We start from the raw sequence: 22,660 nt of genomic DNA, 5'->3' as shown, positions 1-22,660 counted from the left end.
CAGAAGCCAGCACCACACTGGCTACACCGGTGGCAGTGACAATGGCAGTGGTGGCTGAAGGCAGTGCATAAAGATGCAAGGGAGGGAGCTAGAGTGAGAGGAGGGATGCCTGTCAAGGTTGTGTCCCAATTTTCCTCACTCCAGTGATGGAAGGTATGCCATTAATTTTGGGTCTATTAATTATGGTAGGTCTACTCTGAGCAGGACTTAGACCTTCATTTGTTAGCCCGCATTCAGCCTCCCTCCCCCCAGCTTCTAAACCCTTGTTAAGGTTTCATTGGCATCTGATGGAAAAGAGAGAGAGAACTGGGAGATGTTTGCATATTGTTGACACCGTAGTTTAAATCCCTCATGACAGCTTCACACAGTTCTTTATTCAAAGTACAGCACACTGAAAAGCAAACATGAGTTACATGGGAGAATCTACAGCTGGTGATATTGTTATTTCTGAATGGCAGCATTTTACATCAAAGAGAAAGGCATGCATCTATGTATCTTAACGAATCAAATTAATTTCATTATCTTTTACGGAGAGATTTTGTACAAGCTTTTGACTGATGGGTAATGGTTGCAGACTCATTAACAGCATGACAGATTTAAGCTTCAGTTTCAAAGATTTTGCTTCCATTCCTGGAGGAAAACTAGAAAGTACTGTTTCTCAGCATGTTTGGGTTTTGTGTCATTAAAAACTCCCCTCTTCCTGAAACATTTGTCTGAATTCAATTTGTTTGAAATCTGTGGTAGTGATTAACATTTCAGTCTGAGTATTTCAAAGACATGCTTCAGCTTGTCCTGCATTAAAACAATAATTTTTCGCCTCCAGCTAAATGACATTAATTGGTATTTATATATTATTATTAGGAAAGTTTGTTTTGTCAATTGAGTCTCATAGTAAACTAAACAAGCTGCTGGTGTGAGTGGAAAAGCCAGATGCATTTATGCCACATCTTAATTTCCAAGAAACAATTTAACCCATTCAGCTGTTATGCCAACTCACCCAATGCAGTTAAACTGTGGAATTTAACTATGTATTGGGTTCCACAAGATGGCCACCAACTTGGATCACTTTAAAAGGAGATTAGATAAATTCATGGAGGATAAGACTGTCAGTGACTACTAGCCATGATGACTTTGTGCTACCTCCAGTATCAGAGGCAGAATGCTTCGAAACATCAGTTGCTGGGGATCATGAGTAGGAAAGGGTTATTGCGGTTGTGTCCTGCTTGCTTACTGTGAAACTAGAATGCAGGACTTCGAAGGATCCTTCTTGCGTTATTAAGTAAAGGCTCAGTATCTATGTTTAGTGCCAGAGCTCGCTGTCTAATGGAGAACAGATACTGTCAAGGAAAGTAGGCTGGAAGGTGCGCAGCTCAAGTTACTTGCTCCTTGAAGCAGAGCAGCAATAGTCTCCCCATCTGCAAGTCATGGTGCATAATGCCCAAGGCCAGCCAAGTCATTTTGGCTCCTGAGGCAGATCATTCCACTTAGCAGCAAATTGCTGGTTATTTAATTTACTATTTCATGACATCTCAAATCAGATACCTTAGGGGTGGCTGCCTCACTATATCTAATGGTAGGACAGGTCCCAGCTATAAGGGTAAGCAAAGATGTGAAGTCTAGGAGTTGTATTATATCTATATTTGTCATTCAGAAGCCAAATGCATCTTTTCTCTAAAAAGAAATAACAGGTTGAAGATTTCATCTTTTTAAGGATGAATTTACACAAGGAGAGTAGTTAATTGGTTGTTAAATGCGACCTTTTATCTAAGGAAGTGTAACAGGTATGTGAGTGCAGGACAGAATAGGAACCAGTTTAATACATTTAAATTGCTCTGAAAAGTGTTATTTGAAAAGCAGCAGGGGTCATTCTTTGTGAAACACAAAAAAGGTTTTTTTTTAAAAAAAGTAAAAAAAAAAAAGCCTGATGTGTATATGCCCACATTACAAGACCACCAGCCAGGCTAGAAAAATGGTATGACTGGCATCTTATCCTCTGGAGAACCAGAGTTCTTAGATGCTTCATGAGTATTTTGAAGATCAAAGCATAAGCACATTAACAGACTCCAGTTTTATCTGCAGCAATCAGTCTCTTGCTGTCAGAGTGTGGAAAATCATAGAAAGGCTGCAACCAAAACATGCTGGAGATTGATATGGAGAAAGCAAAATATGGTGCAATTAACATGTTACTGTATATTGCAATCAAAATTGACTGTTAATCATGGAAATGGCAATGTCTAGACAACTTTGATGGACAATTTATTACAATAAATAGCAAATACTCTTGTAGTGAGATTTATTGTGATATAAATGTCCCATGATTTTTTCAGAGTTCATTATCAGACTTGAACCAAATCTTATCTGTTATTTTGGAGATATGGCTATAGCAGAAGGTGAAACCACTAAGATTAATTGACAATTCAGGGTGCACTACCAAGACTGACATACTATGGAAGATTTCTGGATTCTGGGCTTTGATGCTGATATTTCCCAACATGAAATTCAACAGTTTCAGGAACAGTCTTGGTTTGCTGAAAACAGCTGATAAACATATTTCTATGTTCCTACTTTTACCTGAAGTGGAAGGCAACATCCCTGTGGTATACCATGACTCTAGAACCAAAATCTTGAGAAATACATGTCTCTGTGGTGACGTGTTTGCATGCATGTTTCTGTGTAACGTGTGAGCTTGGTTACAACAGATACTTGCAATTTATCTGGAGAAAATTCAACAGCAAAATTGCCTGCAGTGAATTGAGCCTTCATAAATTCACATTCTGCTTAATATTTTAAATACCCAAGCCCCTTTGGAAAACACGCAAAGAAACATTAAACTTTGGGTAGTTCTTGTATTTCTGAGGGATAACCTGTGTATGCCTTGGAGAACAGAGTGGGAAAGGAAAGTATGAGAGGCAGCCTGTGGAAAAGACACAAGTAACCTTTTATACATGCAGAAGGGAAGGTCAGTGTATGTATATGTGAATGCATTTATTCATTCTGGCTTGTGGCCGGTCTTATCCCAAAGGTGGATAACATCATATATAATATATACAGCCGACAAAAATGGAGGAAAATGCAAGCAAAATATAATCCCCTGTCCTTGCCACAGCCCCTATCCTGCTACTCTTGTTGCCTCCCTGTCCAACCCGCTTGCTTCTATTCCCAGCCAATATTCCCTAGTACAGAGGTGGGGGGCTGGACTATATTTTTTGGGGGAAATGAACGAATTCCTATGCCCCACAAATAACCCAGAGATGCATTTTAAATAAAAGCACACATTCTACTCATGTAAAAACACCAGGCAGGCCCCACAAATAACCCAGAGATGCATCTTAAATAAAAGGACACATTTTACTCATGTAAAAACACAATGATTCCCAGACCGTCTGTGGGCCGGATTGAGAAGGCGATTGGGCCGCATCCGGCCCACAGACCTTAGACCTTAGTTTGCCATGTCCTAGTATATGGACCAGTTCAATTAAACCAAATTCTTTCCCAAATGCATTCCTACAGGCTGCAACTCAGGCGCCACCTCCCCCATTTTTGATTGGTTGCAAATCTGTCTCCTTTTTACAAAGTACTATAATCGATTTGACCCCTATGATGACCTTTGACTACAGGTTTTCTTGCATGTTAACATTGTTTCACTATTTTTTACTTGGTTCAGCATGTAAAATTTTTGTGCGCCAGTTTTGGGCATGGAGATCTCTATGCTTGCTGCATCTTCCTATGCATATTGTAGAATTTTCTGTTCCACCCTTTTAAATGTTGCATGTGATGTATTTTTATGTAATTATGGGCACCAGGAATATGCTGAACTACATAATTTGTTTTTTGTTTCAGCTACAAAGATGAATAATGAACTTGGAGACTCTAAGTAAGTAAATAAGTTCCCAGGCTGTATGCTGATTTGTTTCAGCATATGATATGCTAATATATACAATCGGGATATTGAAGGAACTTTAATTAGTTCGTAATCCATCATGGCCTCAGTACATAATGATGAAGGCTTGTGTTTATTCGTCCCCATCTAAATTTACCATGTCCTGGCCAGGGGGAATCTTGGTAACAAAAAAAGTGTGGTTTAAAGAGATCAGATAGTCATGGGGGAGGGGTCCTACAGCTTTGACATATATCCCTTGCATTCAGCCTGGGCAGCTTGGGGAGCCAGGATAACTGGGATCGAAACTGAGATTTCCCGTGGCTCATTGACTGATCACTAATATCCTCATCATTTGCAGCTAATAATGTAAAGGATTAGCATTAGTTCCAGAGGTTTTTGTTTTTTGATCAGGCTGATGGTAAACAGCAATGGAAGGGCTGCTGGTGTTGAAGCCATTGAGTTTGCACTTGGTCGCCATGTGGAATGTGGAATCCAAAAATGTCCTTAAGGGAATATACAGGAATCAGGTTTAAGCAAAGCTTGCTTCGAAAAAGAGGATTAATGATGGTTGGGTCCCCATCTCCAACAACTCAAGAACTGGCTGTTCCTTGATAGGTGGAAGTTCCTCTATAAACAGGACTCTAGGTTCTCCTTGAATTGGCAAAGGTGCTAGGCAAAAACTTAATAGAAAGCCAAACTATGGTTAACTTGATTAGCTACTGTTCAGGGTTCTGATGCAATGCAGAAATTCCTATACTCCTTTTTGTGGCTGTACCAGAGGCAGAAAGGGAAATTCATGGAACCTCAGGCTAGCCTAGCCTTATCTTCATAATGCTAAACCATGGCTTTGTGCTATGTGAGCTAAAACGTATTCCAGAACCGTCCCTCAACACCACCCCTATAACCTGTCTCTCCCGCCTCCCCCCGGCATGATCTGCGGGTCATTTTAGAACCAACTTGAAATGCTGACATCGAAATAGAAAGGATCCCAATATTTTACTTCAAAAGTCAAATTCTGAGCAAGTTCCTTTGAAAATGGCAGGTTTCAATGGGCCTGTTTGACAGTTGTTCTTAATCCAGATTTGTACATCCAAGATTTTGTCTGTTTCCAGTGAGAGAATGCTATGAAATATTGGATTTAGACTGGAAATCCAGGTCTTACTATCTGCAGTTGTAGGGTATCCTGCACACTGCACAAGGAAATTTATATGCAGATTGGCAGGACTACAACTCAGCCCTTCTGTTTCTACATCTCTCACCTTCACAATCCATTGACTAATTTGCGGCTTTTCAAAATTTAGCAGTGAATATCTATAGCCTCTATATCAATATCTATATAGCTATATCTATCTTCCATGCAGTTTTATTCATTTCAGTAAGAACCCACCAGGTAAAATCCTAACAGAACAGTGCTAAGGATAACAGCATGTCCACATGAGTGCAAGAGGCCCAGTCAAAACACAAACTTGATTTTTCTGTGGCTGAAAATATGTGTTTAATTAGAATAGTGCAAGGGAGAGGAAAAGGAAGGGTCTCATGAGAATAGCCCAGGTGTATGATCTTTCCAGTGACACATTCCCCCAACCAACCCTGGTATAACAACTGGCTATTCATAGATGCTGGAGTAACATTCAAATAATATATTACCAAGTTAAGCACTAAAAGAAAGGGGGGAAAAGATTTATTTAAAAGCCAGCTCTAAAGATAATATTTCTAGTGGCAGAAGAATGCTATTTATTTTACATTTACGTTTTCCATTCTCTTCAGAAGTTCCCAGCAGAAAAAGAATGTAGGCCGCACTCTGAACTGAAGGCATGGCAGGCAAGTTCACAGATAGCAAGCAGGCGTGTAAGTCCTGAAGGAGAAATAACGAGGATAATGAAATTAGATGAATATTGTATTTTAAGGTCAAAATTACTAAATGGCTCCATTTTTCTACTCTGAGTTTGCCACATAAGCCTGAAATACTGGAACTAAGCACATTCATACTCCCCTGCATATTCAAGTTGTCCATGATATTTATCTTTTCTATATATGCAGGTAAAAAGGTAAAAGGCAAAGGGACCTCTGAACAACTAAGTCCAGTCGAATTTGACTATGGGGTGCGGCACTCATCTCTGCTTTCAGGCTGAGGGGGCTGGCGTTTGTCCACAGACAGCTTTTCTGGGTCATGTTGCCAGCATGATTAAACTGCTTCTGGTGCATGGAATACCATGATGAGTGCCAGAGCACATGGAAACACTGGGAGGGGGGGTTGCTTGTGTATGATATCAAACGTGTGTGTGTGTGTGTGTGTCTATTTCTGGAAAACTGTAAACCTAACAGGATTATCAGCATACTTCCTTAAAACTCTTTCACATTAATTTGCATGTGCATCCAGACAAGCAAACACCTATTTACTTACTATTCTCGTATAAACCCCAATTATAAAATTAAAGTGAACATATTTGTAAGCCACATAATCACAACAGACACATAAACAAAAGATGCAGAATCAGCCCCTATTGTGTGTGCTTTAAAAATTATTACTGCCATGAAAGCAGTTTTGTTTCTACTGTCTAGGACAGCAAGCCCATATGCCAATTTCTTCCATTGTTTTTCAACCTTCCTTTCCCTCCTCCTTTTATATTGCTATACTTTTCTGTTTTGCTCACCAATCAATGTTCTTTGCTTCAAAAGAATGTTTTCCCCACAGCTGGTGGTTGCTTTTGTTTTTCAGAATTCCTTATCACTATGAATGTTCTGTTTTCTTGTGATGGGCTATACAGTTTTTAAGTGGGCATGGAAATAGAGGTCTCTGTTCACTGTTAGCATTGTCACAAAGTTAGGTTGACAAGATAATGAGTGAGTTCACATATAATTCTAAGCCACGTTTTGTTTAACACATGGTTTATTGAATAAACCTCAGAACTGTCTCACAGATGATCAAACAAGCCATAGTTTGTTTCTTCAAAGTTACTTTGTTTTCCAGCTGTTCTTGCCTCATGCCTCTGTAGATTTTCAAGTATGTGCAGTTGGGTACCCATACAGACCATGGTTAACAAGGTTCCTGGGTTGGGATGTAATGCTGAACCATAGTTAAAATAAGCCATGATTCATGAGCCAACAGGAAACTATGGCTTCATATCATGGTTTATTGCTGGAAACAAACTGTGGTTTGTCTGTCAGACAGGGTTCAGATATTCAAACAAATCACACCTTTGCTAAAGGAACGATATCTCAGTGTTAAGTGTGAACCCAGGTCAATAAATACATAGACTAGAAAGTGTTCTACAACATATAATTATTTGAAAAATATATAGTGTATAGCACAAGTATTATATTCTCTGTTTTTACCGCCATAGAATTGCCAAAACTTGCTAGTTTCATTTGACTTTGGTACAAAAAACAATCTCAAAATTTCAAAGCACAAAGGTAATTGAGGTGGGCCAGATCAGTATGAAAATATGTTTTGAACAAAAAGAAGTAATAGGGGAATCATGTTCAAAATATATAAAACCTACAACTTCAGAAAGTCTGTGCTAACCATTAGATAAGTGCTTCCTTTCACACCCTCACAATCCGGAAATGTGTGAGCTCATCAAAAATATAGTGTGAGAATTTTCTTGGCGTTTTTACCAAACCACACTGTCAGAGGTAACTGAAGTGCTTCTCAGAACATGAACGAACAACTGGCAACTGCAATAATTATGCAGTAATTATTCTGTATAATGTATAGGATAAACTGCTTGCTTGTGATGGATCAGAATTAGACTCCTGAAACCAAAGACAGCAGAAGATTCTAAGCAGGAATAGCAAAAATTGTTTGAGGGCAAAAAATGGCATAAACTGACATAATTTAAATCCTAAAGACATGTTTCATATAATCACCGTATATTCAGACAACTCAGGAAATGTTTATGAAGAGGGGAATCCTCTTGCCCTTAGGCTTCATGGAACAGTTTTTGTTCACCAGTATCATAAGATGGCCATTAGAATATGGGCACTTGCACCAAAGAGTCTGTACAAATCAGATTCAGAATTACTTACTCCTATTATGGATTGTTGAAAATGAGAAAAGCAGGAAATACTGCAAGAATTTGTAAGTCTGTTCAGTTCTAGCTCCAATGTTGCAGTGGAGTAATGACCTTCTCCAAGATATCTTGCACGTTCAGGTAAACAGAAGCAAAAACTGATAGTGAAAGGGGAGCATCAGACGTTGCACTGATGTTGGATGAACATGTTGAGGCAGCCCAAGTGGTCAGTGTGCCTACTTTCTTTCTCAAACACTTTGTGTTTTAATTCCAAACATAGTTTCAGCTACAGATAGGTAGCCGTGTTGGTCTGCCATAGTCTGCCATAGTTTCAGCTGTCGCCTTTCTATACAACAGTGGAAAACATGGCTCATAGCAAAATTACAACGTATTGTTACAAGGTTTTGGCATTTCCATTTTTATTTTCTTCTTCATTTTATTTGAGTCAAACCCTTAGAATAAGTTCCAGATCTCCTTATGAGATTCCTACTCCACCCTTTCTGTAAAACGATGAGGTTGACACCAAGAAAATCCACATATAATTAACAAGAAAACAATGTAACAATAAAACCAAAGAATGCATATATACAAAAAATCTGCAGCTAATTAAAAATAAAAAACAGATTAGAAACACATATTAAAAGAAAGAGAAGCAGGGGGAAGGGAATCAGCCCTGTAGACCAGCATGGCTCTTACGTTCTATGTCTTGTTGCCTGTGTGTCTTCTGGGATTCCCCAGAGGCATCTGGCTAGGCACTTTGGGAAACAGGATGCAGGGATGGGTGGCTTTTGGGGTCTGTGGTGTGATAGGACTGGGGAAGGGCACAGGCCAGGATGGAGAGGCTGCATGGAATCTGTAGGGAGAAGCAGGATGGTTTAAATAAGATAGAGGGGTGTGTATAGCAGAGAGAAGAATTATGTGTGAGAAGCAGCATACAGGCAACTCCTAATCTTCCCACCCTGACTCACCTCCATGTCCAAACACCCCGTGAGCACCCTACAAGCTACAGACTTGCCCTTCCATTGGGTGTACAACCCCGTCCAGAAGAGGCCACCCAGGTCTCAAGACTTGCAACACATAACACCTCTTGGAGGTTTAAAAGCAGAGGCGGGATGGCCAACGGCCGTGGATGCTTTTGTTGAGATTCCTGCAGTTGGGCTAGATGACCCTTCCAACTCTACAATTCTATGATTCTATTAAATGCATTGTGTGCCCGAAACATTATTTCATAATGTTGTATTGCTGGTCAAGTTGCTGAAAAAGACAACAGCTCTTTCTGGCAATAAGATGGAGCAGGGTTTGAAATGATTAATGCAACCTGGACTCATTTCATCAAATGATGAATACTGCTGTGGTGAATTCAGTATTTTTAAGGTAAAAAAAATATGACTCATGCAAACTGCTTGAAGAAGTAATTCAAAATTTATGGCAAATTGGAGGAAGCAGTTGTGCAGTTAACTCCTGCTTCTGCTGTCTATGGTGAGACTGTAACGCCTAAAGGAGGCTGGCTTTTCTTGCAGTTGAGTTGCGGATGTTGTGAGCTCCAGGAGCTCTTGTTTGGAATTCATAGTCTGCACGGACAACCCTCGTCTCCTTGTTTCTCCTTGTTTTGAGCTGCTCTGGGAACACATTGTGATACTGTTGTTTCATTTCTAGGGCTGTAGTTACTTTCCTTTCCTATTAGTGCAGGAACTCATATCAAATATATTTATAAACACAAAGTATGGTTGCTAAACCTCTCCCAGTAAGATTCTGAATAGACTCAAGAAAAATGATTAGTTTTCACGGTGGAAAACATCATTTTTGGGGTGAGCCCATTACAGTTGTGGTATGGGAAGTGGGGTACCATTCCTGTATCGTCCTCCTGGGTTGTGGCAGATGCTTTTACATCTTTGCTACTGCATTTCTCTACTTAATATCTTTCCTGTTGAGCTCCAGTGCAGCAGTGGCACCCTACCTCACACACTGTGATCATCCCTTTCTAAGACTGGAGTTCACTGTGCTCTCAGTGATGCCACTGGGAGAATTATTATTGATTTCATTTCAACAGTTAATATGCAGCTTAATTCCATACTCTATAAGCAGTGTACAGTAAGTTTGCAAAAGATGCAATATAGATAAAATCAGTTAAAATAAACCATAAAAACTTACCTGAGGTGCCTTTTGAAATACAAAGGTCTCCACCAAGTGCAAGAAGTTCAACTAAGAGGTGGTCTATCTTAACTCAGCCAGGAAGAAGTTCCTCAGCACTGGACCTATAATATTGAGTGCATGGTTCCTGGTGGATATGAGTTGCATGTCTGTGCCATGGGGGTGGGGTGGCTACTAACAGGGAACCAAGGAATCAAGTGGTCCTTAAGGTATCCTGGAACCCAAGTTGTTAAGGGCTTTGTTGTCAATTAATATAAGAATGATGGCCCTGAGGGACTCCTCCTATATTTTCTTCCATCATAACCATATTGGTGACAAGGACTATGTTGGTGAGGGGTGTACACAGTTGAGGTTAGGGCCCCAAGAAATCAGGGGGAAATGGCTGGTCAGATTCTCTACATTTTCTGTGCCTCCTGGTGTCCCTAGGGCCTTCTAGTTCATGTCAGTTGCAACATTTAGGGCCTAGTGAAGGTCCAGTTGTGAGGAGTTGCTGCCATCAAGTTAGTTTGGATCAGGGACTCATGCCAGAATTGCCAAACTGAGACCATTTTGACTGTCAAATTCAGATTCCAAAGTGATCAAAATATAGTATGTTCACCCCTCCCCCATTTGAAGTTTAATGCCCCATCTGAAGTTTAATTTGAAATTTAATGTGTGTGTGTATCAACTTGAGAAACTGCTTCAAATTGATACACACACACACGGGCAGCCTTCCGGGGCAAAAGCCTTCACACACAAGGCAGTTTCCACAAAGTAAAATACAGTATCAAAAGCAAAATTACAGACACCATAAATACATTCCATGATCAAATATAGGAAAGTTAAATCTGAAGAAGAAAGAACTATGTATTTGTCTGCCAACTATTATTCTTTTAAAAACCAAGGCTTCTAAAATAAATAAATAAATAAATAAATAAATAAATAAATAAATACCAAATGTTTTCAAAATATTGCTTTTTATTTTACTATGTGTATATTTTATGAATAGATAAAAAGGCCACTTTCTTGTTTCTTTTTTTTTAAGGGGTAGTGAGCAAAAGACAGAGAAATGAAAAACATGCATCTTGGAGTTGGGTGTCTATAGTGCTTGGACGATATTATGATTAATTTTATATGTAGCTTTCCAGATGTTGGAATTTTATCCCATTTTAAAACTATCTCTAATGTCTAACAGGATATGTGCAGAGTATAGCCTTTAACAAAGTTCTCTTTCATAAACCTAGGCTCTAGTTGCAAAACAGAATCCAGGGAAATATTTCTGACCAGGAGCTGAGTGAGCAGAAATTCCAAAGGGGGGAAACGCACGAGAGAGAAAGAACGCACCCAATAAAAGGCTGGATTTTTGCCGCGCTTGTTTTGGAAGATTATGGATAGGCACCGAGTGCTACATTTCTGCTCGCTGAACACAGCCCTCTTGCTGCTTATTTGGATTGGCATCTCCAAAGCTCAGAAGGATTGCACAGGTGTGGAGTGTAAGCAGCTGGAAAATTGCATTGAGGAAGTGCTTGAGCCGGACGAGTGCTGTGCCTCTTGTCTCCAGCATGGCTGCACCTGTGAAGGCTATCAGTACTATGACTGTGTGAATGTCGGTTTTATCAACGGCAAGGTCCCCGAAGGGCAGTCCTACTATGTCGACTTTGGAAGCACAGAATGCTCCTGTCCCAAAGGGGGCGGCAAAATCAGCTGCCAGTTTATGCTCTGTCCAGACCTTCCGCCCAACTGCATCGATGCCGTGCTGCCCGCAGACGGGTGCCCTCAGTGCGGGAGAATCGGCTGCCTCCATGAAGAGCAGAAATACGCGGCAGGACACACGTTCCACATGCCTCCGTGCAAGGTTTGCCATTGCCCCAATTCTGGAGGGGATCTCATGTGCTACCTGCTCCCAGACTGTAATGAATCCACATTAAACCCTCATAGCCCATCTGATACTGGGGACACCGAACCAGAACGGCACTATGATGATTCCTACAGCTACGACCAGGAGGCACCAGAAGGAGACACCACTCAGGTAGAGCCACCTAAGAAGTTCTACAGTTATTCGGCTCATACAGAGCAAGAGAGCATGGGCCAAGAGCAAAGTGAGGATTATGATTACCTTGCAAGCAGCAGTGTTACTCCTCCGTCATTAACTCATCCTGCTTCAACGACAGAAGCTCTGCCACCCACGACCACAGTTGCTCGTGTTCTGCACTACCCTGAAACTAGTCGCGCCACTGAAAAGAGTGAGGAAAGGATTTCTACAACAAGCACGGTATCAACCCCCAAAGCACGGCAAAGGCATCATCGAACAACCATTGCTAACAGCGTTAGGAAGGAACAAGCTGCGGTTACAACTGAGAGGCCCAGAAATATGGCAGATGTGGAGAGGAGAAAGCCAGCCAACAGGGAGAGGAATGAGCAAGAAGAAAATGCTCGCTTCAAAATCAAGCTAAACATGAAGAAAGACAACAAGCAGAAAGAAAACAGGTTGTTGGTTCTACAAGAGTCCAATATGACTCAATCGCATGGGCTAAACTCTTTGCAGGAGAAAAATGAGGAAATTAAATTCCCCAAGGTCAAGTTCAATCCAACGCAACCATCTCCCATTGCACTGGAAGAAAACAACAATAGGATATCTTTAAAACAGCCTCAGACTCTTTATCATTACACATCTGAAGAGGACATAGATCCCAACTCTGTTCAGACTTCCCCCAAGTTATCAGAAGGTAAGATTTTGTATTCAAAACCGATAAATCAGATTTTGTATTCATAACATTAAATGTTTCAAAAGAATTAGAGCAGAATATTGGTTTTGCCTGCCTTGTATGATGTCAAACATAGCTCTAATCTTCAAAACTATCGACTCATTCTCAGTGAGTGGCCTCAATCAATGGTCAAGTCTTTGTTCCATTGTGGCCTATTGTTTTATTAGAACTATTTCTCAAAGTGAGAAGTTTAACGTCTGCATTATATATATATATTTTAAAAAACAACCATGAATAATTGTTCGTTTTTGTAGAACTTTCATTATTGTATTCCTATCCACTCTACTTTCCTTCATAGATTGTTCACAGTGGCCCAGTTCACACATCATCCTAGTAAAACCACCAGAGGAGGGTGCAGAGTATGGCCTATGAGTGGGGTTATGGCCTGGGCAGAGTCCTAATGGCTGGATAGTGAGGCATGGTGGGGCACATTTGGTCCCTGGGCATGATATACAGTAAACCATGCCTTATGTCTTGCCATAGAGGTGGCTAATATGTGGCCCTCCAGAGGTTGGAGGTTTGACTACAAGTCCCATCTACCCTTGACCACTGCTTATGCTCCCATCAGTCCCAGATGGGAGTTGGAGCCACCAACATCTGTAGGGCCATAGGTTATCCATACTGTTGTATGGAATCTGGCCAGTGCTATCTATAGTCATGCATCTTCATTAGAAATGTTCAGTCTGAGAAACTATTCACCTGGTTATAAGTATCTGGTCAAAATGCTAAATGATGGCCTTTTTAAAATAATGTTGCTAGTAAACCTAGTGACAAGCACAATGCTTATAGAAAGTTAAGTCAATCTCCACATACTGTTGAATTTGGAACATGCTATCTGTTGTGACATTTCTATGCATTATGGGATATCCTCTCAATATATAACACAATTGTCTAATGAACTGTGTAGAGGGAGTATCTATCTGACAGATATGCAGATCTGTTCATGAGCTGTTTGTTAATTAATGTTTGCTAAATGGTTACAATTCTAAACGGTTACAATGTTTTGTGATTAGCCTCTACAGTGTGTCAATCAAAATGACCATTTGCCGTAGTGGCTTACCATAGTACACACAAAACTCCCTGTTATCTGTAGCATCTAGCCATGAGCTGGTGGGTATTTCCTTTTGTTAGCGATATGAAGTGTGGCAAAGTAGAAAAGAGGTAAAGGTTGCCTTATTACTACATGACTGTGCACTGATGACAATCTGTTACTGATATGGCTGTAGGTAACCTCCACCCAGTGTATTTGAATAAAGTAAAGTGCATATACATAAGTCTGTGCTCTAGAATACTTTGTGGAACTGCAAAAATAATTTATCAGTGGTAATCCACGGTAATCTAATTTTCCTTAGAGTAGTGAAAGCTAAGGCCACTGATGTGAATAGTGACCAATATGTGACACAGTTCAGGTTTATTTTCTGTCAGACTTTATGTCACCTTTATCATGGCATTAACATATTTCTTAATAAGCACACTACCATGTTTATTTGTACCCACATTTAATATCTGAAAAACGTCCAGGAAGCCCTGATTATTTTGGAGGCTTGACTTTGCGTTGCATTTCTTCACAGTAACAATAAGCCATAAAGTGATCCCTTCCTGTTCCCACTCTGATAAGATGAGAACTGAGATCAGATCACAATGGCTCTTGTCCAAAATAAACCATATCCATGATCTAAAGATTGGGACGTCTGCCTCTCCCTTTCCTGCCAATCTGAGAGTCCCCATGCTTGTGTTTCTCATTTGTTTTGTTGCCAATGCTGACTTAATCAGTCACAATTGCCACCCTAATCAGACGGAGACCTTATTCCAAACTGTGGTAAAATAATATCCTGAACTAGGTCAAATAGCCTAGTGCCAAAAAGATAAAATGCATTCATTTGTACAGTAAATGGGCTGTATTTCTGGCTGGTGTTAAAGTTGGGAAGTTTCCACTTAATGACTTACTGGAAATCAACACACGCAAGTAAAGGAAAGTAAAGATTCAGGTTTGTATCCAACTAAGGTTGGAACTAGATATAGTTTGGAACATGTTATTGCCACCAAACCAGCAGCCTTGTTTGTCCTGTACTTCTCATTCCCCTCAAGAACCTGTGCTATTATAAAAGACATGATGGCATGTCACAACACTGTGAGTGTCCCTACCCCTGCAAGCAGCATCCAATGTAGCATGAGGGGATGGACTATAGCATGATGACATCATGTCAGACATTACTTTGATGTTTCCAGGGGAGGGGAGGAGCAGGAGGAGACATGGAGAAGGAAATCATCAGGGCTGAGGCATAGTTGGCCACTGAGTAGAGGTCAGGAACCAAGAGTCAAGCAGAAGATCAGAGCTGAGAATTCAGAGCAGTAGAACAAGTTGAGAGTCAGAACTAGACAGGCATAATATAGACTACTGTTGTCTACACAAAGCCCCAGCCTACACAGGAAGTCTCTATAGCATGGGTAGGCAAACGAAGGCCCGGGGGCCGGATCCGGCCCAATTGCCTTCTAAATTTGGCCCGCGGACGGTCTGGGAATCAGCATGTTTTTACGTGAGTAGAATGTGTCCTTTTATTTAAAATGCATCTCTGGGTTATTTGTGGGGCATAGGAATTTGTTCATTTCCCCAAAAAAATATAGTCCGGCCCCCCGCAAGGTCTGAGGGACAGTGGACCAGCCCCCTGCTGAAAAAGTTTGCTGACCCCTGCTTTATAGCCTCTTCCTGGCAAAGAAATCAGTGGCAAGCCTGTTACTCCAGCACCTTGAGATGCTTTCTTCCTTGGCTAGGTGTAGCCAACCTGGTGCCCTTCAGATGTTCAACCCCAGCCAACATGGTCAAGGATGATGGGAGCTGTACTCCATGGACAACTGGAGGGCACCAAATTGGCTACTCCTCTCCCAGGGAAACACTCTCTGGTCTGTAACCCTTCTGGCTCACCACACAGGGCAGCTGTGTATAGAACTGCATGTCAGCATCTGACTTAATTTTGGGGGTAATTTTGTTTAGTCTTTACCATGAAAACTTCTGCTACAGCACTGTTTCATCATCAGCATGTTAAAAAGGTGTTTCTTTCATACGCACAGTATGTATATACTCAATCTTAAGCAACACTGCCATGTGATGAACAGTGTAAAGCCCTCCCTGCTGCCACAGAGCCCCCCAAGTGAAGCAGCCTGCCTACAGTCACCTATACCAAAGCGCGCAAGGGGCCTTGTTCATGTTATTCTTGACCCTCAAAAAAGTGGGGGGATTTATGTGAACTAGGCCTCTGGCTGATGGGTATCTCATAGAGGGTCTCATAGACGTTCATGGTGGGTGTAAGATACACACATGGCTTTTCCACTTACACATAGTAGTGCAGTTCTGGAGTGACTGCATTAACCAAGGTAAGCACATGGTTATTTTTCTGGATAGCATGAAAGGAAAACAGCAAATGTACCGGTAGCTGGGTATAAAGTGTTAGCAAATCTCAGTGAATCTAAAGTTCACCGAGAAATATAAATTGGTACATTAGGAAGAAATGGATGCACTTTCTGACACTGAAAACTTCCATTACCACTCTCACATTTACAGGATCTTGAAATAGCTCTGAGCGCTAGAACTAAGTCATTCAACTCTTTCAGTTTCCTCCATTATATTACAATCATGGCTCCAAGGTAGCCGCGATGACTAATTTTGGCATCATTTGAAAAGTATCTGGTGTTGTTTTGTGGATATTACTTTTGCTGACACAGACTGGATAGGTTTTGTGACAGCACCAGCAAATTTTCTAAACCATAGACTTGAACCATATGTTTTTTTAAGAGGAAGGCAGAGGTTGCCAGTGCCTCAGAAAGTGGGAGTTCTGTAAGTCCTACCTAACCTATCAAGCTATCATGCTTTCTGTCAGTTCTATACACTCACTTAGTCATAAAGCTATCCTTCATCTGTATTCTACTTACATGGGTCTTGCCAGCCATGATAGCTAAATAGAATCTTGAAAACACAACAGTGGAGGACCATCACCCCATTTTAAAGTTTTGTAGACGAAGGTAGGAGGACAAAAGCTTGGTGGTAGAACATCAGCCTTGCATACAGAAGGCTCCAGGTTCAAATCCTGGGGCTAGGAATGTCCCCTGTCTGAAATCCTTGGAATTTCGGATTGGAATAGATAATATTGAGCTAGATGGACTGGTGGTCTGCCTTAGAATCATAGAACTGTAGAGTTTGAAGGGACACTGAGGGTCATCTAGTCCAATCCCCTGGAATGAAGGAATCCTACTCACAGCCTTCCCTGGGTGGGCTTGAACCACCAGCCTTCTGGCTACCAGCCAGATGCACAAACCAATTGTGCCACCTGAGGCCTAGATATAAGGCAGATTTCTATATTCCTATACGTTTGGCTGACCTACAGTGTACTGTGTGGAGACAAGTGTAGGGCTGCCATACATCCAGAATTTCCCAGACATATCAGGATTCGCCCATTGAAAATAGCGTAGAGGCGGAATTTTCAGAATTCAGTGGGGGTTTTTGGTTGTTTTTTTAAAATCTCAACTTTTTGAAATATGGCAACACTTCTTCAAAACCATGGAATACAGGATCCAGGTTTGGCCCTTAGCCAGAGAAGACTTTATATTTGAACATCAGCACTTTGAACCATGCTTAGTAGCGAACCAGCAGCCAGCAAAACTGGTGAGATATGCTCTCACCATCCCATTCCAGTTAAAATTGTATCAACAGCAGCAATCTTGAAAATTCTGGGCAATCTTCAAAGGCAGCCCCATACCGTAGTCTAAATGGGCCACTAGCAGAGCATGGATAGCTATGGCTAGACTTTGTATGTAACCCTTCTTATTCAGATAGACATGAAACGAGTGCAGCAGCTGCAAAAGACCGATGATCAGAGCTGCACAAATGACAGGAATCAAGGCATTTGTTTTCCATTTTGAAAATAGGTGATATTTACACACTTTTAAAACAAGCAGACTGCAAAGGATCTAAAAAAGCATCTCATAATTAGGAATGTCTTCTGTCATTGTTGGGAGTGGGACCAAATTACTGCCTGGTAATGATTGTCGCTTTAATTGGGGGTAGTAGTGACTCATATGAGTGCATCCATATGTGTTTCATGATTAAACACACATGTTGAGGGTTTTTGCCTTGGTAACTCCTTGAGCTAGTATGAGCGGAGAGTTTGAAAGAAAATTGACAAGCTGGGAATGGGGGGGAAATGGGATTGTTAAGACCACATCTAATGCGAAAGTTAGTGCAGATGCTGGTATTGCCTTCCAGTGCCTTCCAGAAACCCACAGTTACTCACTGACAAAAAGCAATGAGATAATTGTTTTAAAGAGGGCAGTTGTTAAGCTCTCTCTTTCTCTCTGTTGGTTTAAGCAAGGTGAAATTAATTAGCCACTTCTAAATTAATGGTTTCTAAAGTCAGCGAAGAAGGTAGTCTGTTTAATAATTCTGATGACAATACAACCATGCAGGGGGCTTTGAAATTTCTCAGGTTCACAGACGTTTAATGGGTGAATACATTTTCCAGCTCAGAGGTTTGCGATGGAAATGTATTAGCAACCACAGAGCACAGTGTGGTGTGGTCATTAGTGTCAGAGAAGGTTCTGAGAAATCAGGGGGCATATCCCCACTCAGACAAGAAGTTCACTGGGTGACCTAGGGCCAATCACTAGATTGGTAAAGAAAAAGCATTTTATATGTGTTGTATATGCGATACAACACTGTGACACCAGATAGCACTGTGGAGTCCCATCTTTCTCTACCGGATTTCCCTGTATGAGTTTACAACGCGTTTAACTGAATCGCTTCGTTGACATGTCTGGATCCACCCACTGTCTCTCAGCCTAAACTATCTCACAGGGTTGTTGTGAAAATAAAATGGAGGTTGGAGTGGGCAGGTGAGAGAGAAGGACGCCTGCCACCTTGGAGGAAAGGTAGGATATATAAATGTAAATATAAATTCAAATCACCTAATAACTGAACTTCTGTTAAATCTTATGAATATCATGAGTATAATCTGTATCAGTATGGAATAGTTCCTGAGTAGAGCCTGAGATTCTTAAGAGGGTCACAGATTTGAGCCCCACATTGGGCAAAAGACTCTTGTGTTGTGGGGGTTGGACTAGATGACCCTGCTGGTCCCTTCCTGCTTTTGATTCTATGAGAGGACATCAGGGTCTGCCATTTGCCCTAGCTGCAGTTCTGTGCAACCCAGTATGATTTATCATGTATACATCAGGTTGTGTTGCTTATGCATATACAGTATACCACTTTTAAGGGTTATTTAATGGAGTACGACTTGCTTTTGAGTAGACATGGCTAGGATTGCCCTTGGTAGAGTTTTAAATGTTGCATGACTGGTCTCTGCACACACTTATCTGTCTCTGTAATTTTATTCTTGTTTATAGAGCTTGATAAATCCATGCATGTATTGAAAGTTTACAGAAGAGCTAATCTACATAAATATATAAAGATAAGTTGTAAAAGTATGCATGCATGCATGAGGAGACTCTTTTCACAGCAGAAACTTTGCAAAGGTTCAAAGAGATGATTATATTTCTCCTAAAGTGGGAAGCAATGCTGATCTTTCTGTTCTTATTATTAAGTTTCCTGGCAAATAATGATAATAATAATTCAGATGTGGTTGATTCCTTCATGCCTTTGGTTAAACATCTGGCTTTACTACTTAAGTTTTTGTTTTTTTTCATGTCTCCGCTTGGTATTCAGTTTTCATCTTCTGAATCATGTGAGCTTTTAACCTGTAGAGTGTCACACCATAACATAATGTAGCTTGGGTTTCCCCTCCCTCTTTTGGTTTCCTCAATTTCCATTTTTCTTTTAATTTGGTATTTTAGTATGGTAAAAGCACACTGTATTATCTCTCTGGAAAGAATAACACTGATGGGCACGGAATAAGTTAAGAGATAATGATGGAAGTAACACTCAGAAAAGGCAAACACAATGCAAACTTTCAAGCAATGCAGGAAACTAATCACGGAAACCAGTGAATGCAAATTGCCCTTTGTTTGTTCAGGTGGGCTGATCTGAGACAATAGAGACAAATCAAAGCAAGAAGTTCTGAAGATAATGGGGATGATCTGCATTCCAGAGAAGTCAGTGGTGAAGCTGCCATTGATGGATGACACCCAGTGGAATCAGTGCCAATGCTTGTAGCAAGGACAGGTGAAAGAACCTGGTGACCACCTGCCACATCCTAGCCAAAGGATGGCCCCTTTGCCCTTGGAAAAAGGAGCATTGGAAGTTGCCTGTTACTGAGTCATATCAGTGGTCCATCTAGTGCAGAATTATCAATACAGTATGACTGACAATAGTTCTCCAGGGTTTCGGGCTGGGATTGTACTAGGGACCATCTGATTGCAAAGTGGATGCTCTGTCCTTGAGCTACAACTCTTCCCTTAGGTCAGGTACCAGCGATGAAAGGAAATGCAAGTTCTCAACATAAAACCCATGTTTTATGTCACACTCACACATTGGCCAAAGATAACATTGAGATACCATCCCTGCCCCACCAAAACCCTTAGATGACAAAAAAGTACCAAAGGTTGTTTTCCATAAAATATACATTTAGACTCTTAAATACACATGCAAAGTAGATTTGGGCAACATTATAGCTAGCTATAAGTGACAGCAAAGTTTCCTGGTGACCTGTACAAACCTCCTCATCTCATGGATTTGGCTGCTCCAAAACAAATACACCTGATCTCTCTTATTGTGGGAGGCAGGCAAGTCAGAAAAGGAAGCAGGATGACAAGAGCCTGTGGCATGACTTAAGGAGCTGAGAAGAGACACCCCACAGTGGCTTTATAAAGACTGTCTAAAAATAAGTATTGTCTCCCAGGCCTGTCAGTCAGGGGGGAAAGTGGTTAGGTAGGCACTGGAACATGCCTGAATTGTTTTACTTTTGCATGAGTTTTGAATGCATTTTCCTCCAACCATCCTGCCCACCCCGACTGTCTTACCCTGCAAATGTAGGTATAGCATCCAGTGCTGGCTGCTCAGTGCTTCCTGTAGCTCCCTTCTTCATTTTCCTCCTGATACATCTCCTGCTCTCCCTATCCCACCTGAGCTTAAGGGGCAAAGGTTGCAGTCCCTATCCCACTGCTGTGATTTTTTTTTTTAAACGCCAGTAGGACAGTGTGGTACCTTCCTGGGAAATGTGGTCTTTGCAGGATGCCTGACATATTTTAAGAACCACGTGAAAGCTACATTTGCTAGAGCATCCATCTCTTCATTAATGATGTTTCTCACCCCAGGGATGAGAAGATGAGGAAGGGTGTGAGAAAGACAGCAAGAGAAAGAAAGCTCCTTCTTTTCTGCAACACAAAGTCCTTTATGTGGGAGAGAGGTGGAGAGTTCTTTCGTGGCTTAGGTAAAAAGGAACTGAGTTCAGGACAGAACTAATCACCAACTGAAGGCCAACTTTGCAAACCAACAACATTCATATTAGGAGCCTAACTATTGCAAAACGTTGTCACTAGTTCTCAGTGTAAAAAGGGCATGAACGTACAGCTAGAAGCAGAAAGTTATGTTAGATGAGGAAAACTATGTCTTGTTCTTCAGGAAGGTGAATGGATTGACTTTTTAGAACCAAGGATCTAGTTGATTTTGACCTATTTGCCAACAAAATATTTTCCCCCATTTGGTAGTGTTCTTGGCTTGGTATTTGGCCAGGTTCACATGAACCTTGCAGATCGCTTAAATCAACTATTCTTTGCTTGCAGATTCTTATGACATGGTGTACCTCTAGGTTTTCAAAATGTTCTTTAGCTATGGCCATAGATGTAAGCAGAGAACATGTGTGATTTGTTGTAGGTATGAATTCCTATAGTTATGGTCCTTGTAATTGGCAGGCCCTCTCCCTTTCTCCATACAGATCCATCCAGTAAATACAAGATCATTGACTTTTATGGGAAAAGTAAAAAGGAAACCAATGTGTGCATGAGGGGCACATTTAGCTCCAGATCCTGCCGTCCCCAAAGTCCTGGGTTAGAAAGAAGGCTCCCCATCAATGCTACAATTTTAAAAACAAAGGAAAAAACAAAACACTCCATCTGCTTCCTCCAGCTGATCTTATTTCCACTCCTTCCCAATATTTCCATCTCCCTCTTTTCTTCCAAGCTGTGCCCAGTTTCACCTCCATGCCTTGGTGGCCATGTTTGGGCAGGTGAGCTTTGCTGTCTTACATTCCTGGAAGATATGTCTACCTATAAAGGGCATTGCTTAGAGCATGGAGCTGCCATCGTATATCCTGACAGTTTAATTATTTTGTTTTCTACTGCTCTACCTTCTAAGAGAACTTTCTTTCTTTCTTTCTTTCTTTCTTTCTTTCTTTCTTTCTTTCTTTCTTTCTTTCTTTCTTCAAATTCTTGTCTGTGGTGCTGTATCACTCGTGGAAACATTTTAAATACTTCTGTTTTGCCTATATTCAGACCCATCCTTTCCACCCCAGCAATACATTAGCCTTTCTGCTGTTCCCAGAAGGAAAAAATGCTAATTAGTACATTCCATGAGGATTTGTTGGGAACATTCAGAGTGAAGTACAAGTAGCTACTCAGCTCAGAAGGCATAAATTAATTACTTGAGCACGTTTACAACCAAAAGGGTGGGAGGCAAGACTGACTTTGGCTTTATTCAGTTCCTTGCTTGGTGCATTAGTATTGCTCCAACCTTGTAAGTGTCACAAGAGTAACAAAAAGGGGTAGTTATTGCCATGCCATATGTCCTCTTTCTTCATCCTAAAAAAGTCATGAACAAAGTTGAGAAGATAGAACAGCTTAGAAGAATTGTTCTCAAGTTTTATTACAGCTTTCCCATCATTTCCTATATGTTTTCCCACAAGACAATGGGTGTTTGTTTGTTTGTTTTG

At 41.0% G+C, this 22,660-nt stretch overlaps 1 protein-coding gene across 1 annotated transcript in view; it reads left to right on the top strand.

The window, feature by feature from the left end:
- The first annotated feature begins 3,854 nt into the window (after window positions 1-3,854).
- FBLN2 (fibulin 2) overlaps window positions 3,855-22,660 on the top strand; it is a 104,344-nt gene continuing 85,538 nt past the window's right edge. The window contains 5 exon segments of the mRNA XM_083602905.1: window positions 3,855-3,874; window positions 5,648-5,728; window positions 11,268-11,303; window positions 11,306-11,375; window positions 11,377-12,749. Coding sequence (XP_083459031.1) covers window positions 5,695-5,728; window positions 11,268-11,303; window positions 11,306-11,375; window positions 11,377-12,749 — 1,513 coding nt within the window. The 5' untranslated portion in view covers window positions 3,855-3,874; window positions 5,648-5,694.

This window comes from Podarcis filfolensis, assembly GCF_964270895.1.
Source record: "Podarcis filfolensis genome assembly, chromosome: 2".
Lineage (NCBI taxonomy): Eukaryota > Metazoa > Chordata > Lepidosauria > Squamata > Lacertidae > Podarcis > Podarcis filfolensis.
The sequence above is the reverse complement of the archived record's forward strand: the minus strand, read 5'-3'. Positions and strand labels throughout refer to the sequence as shown.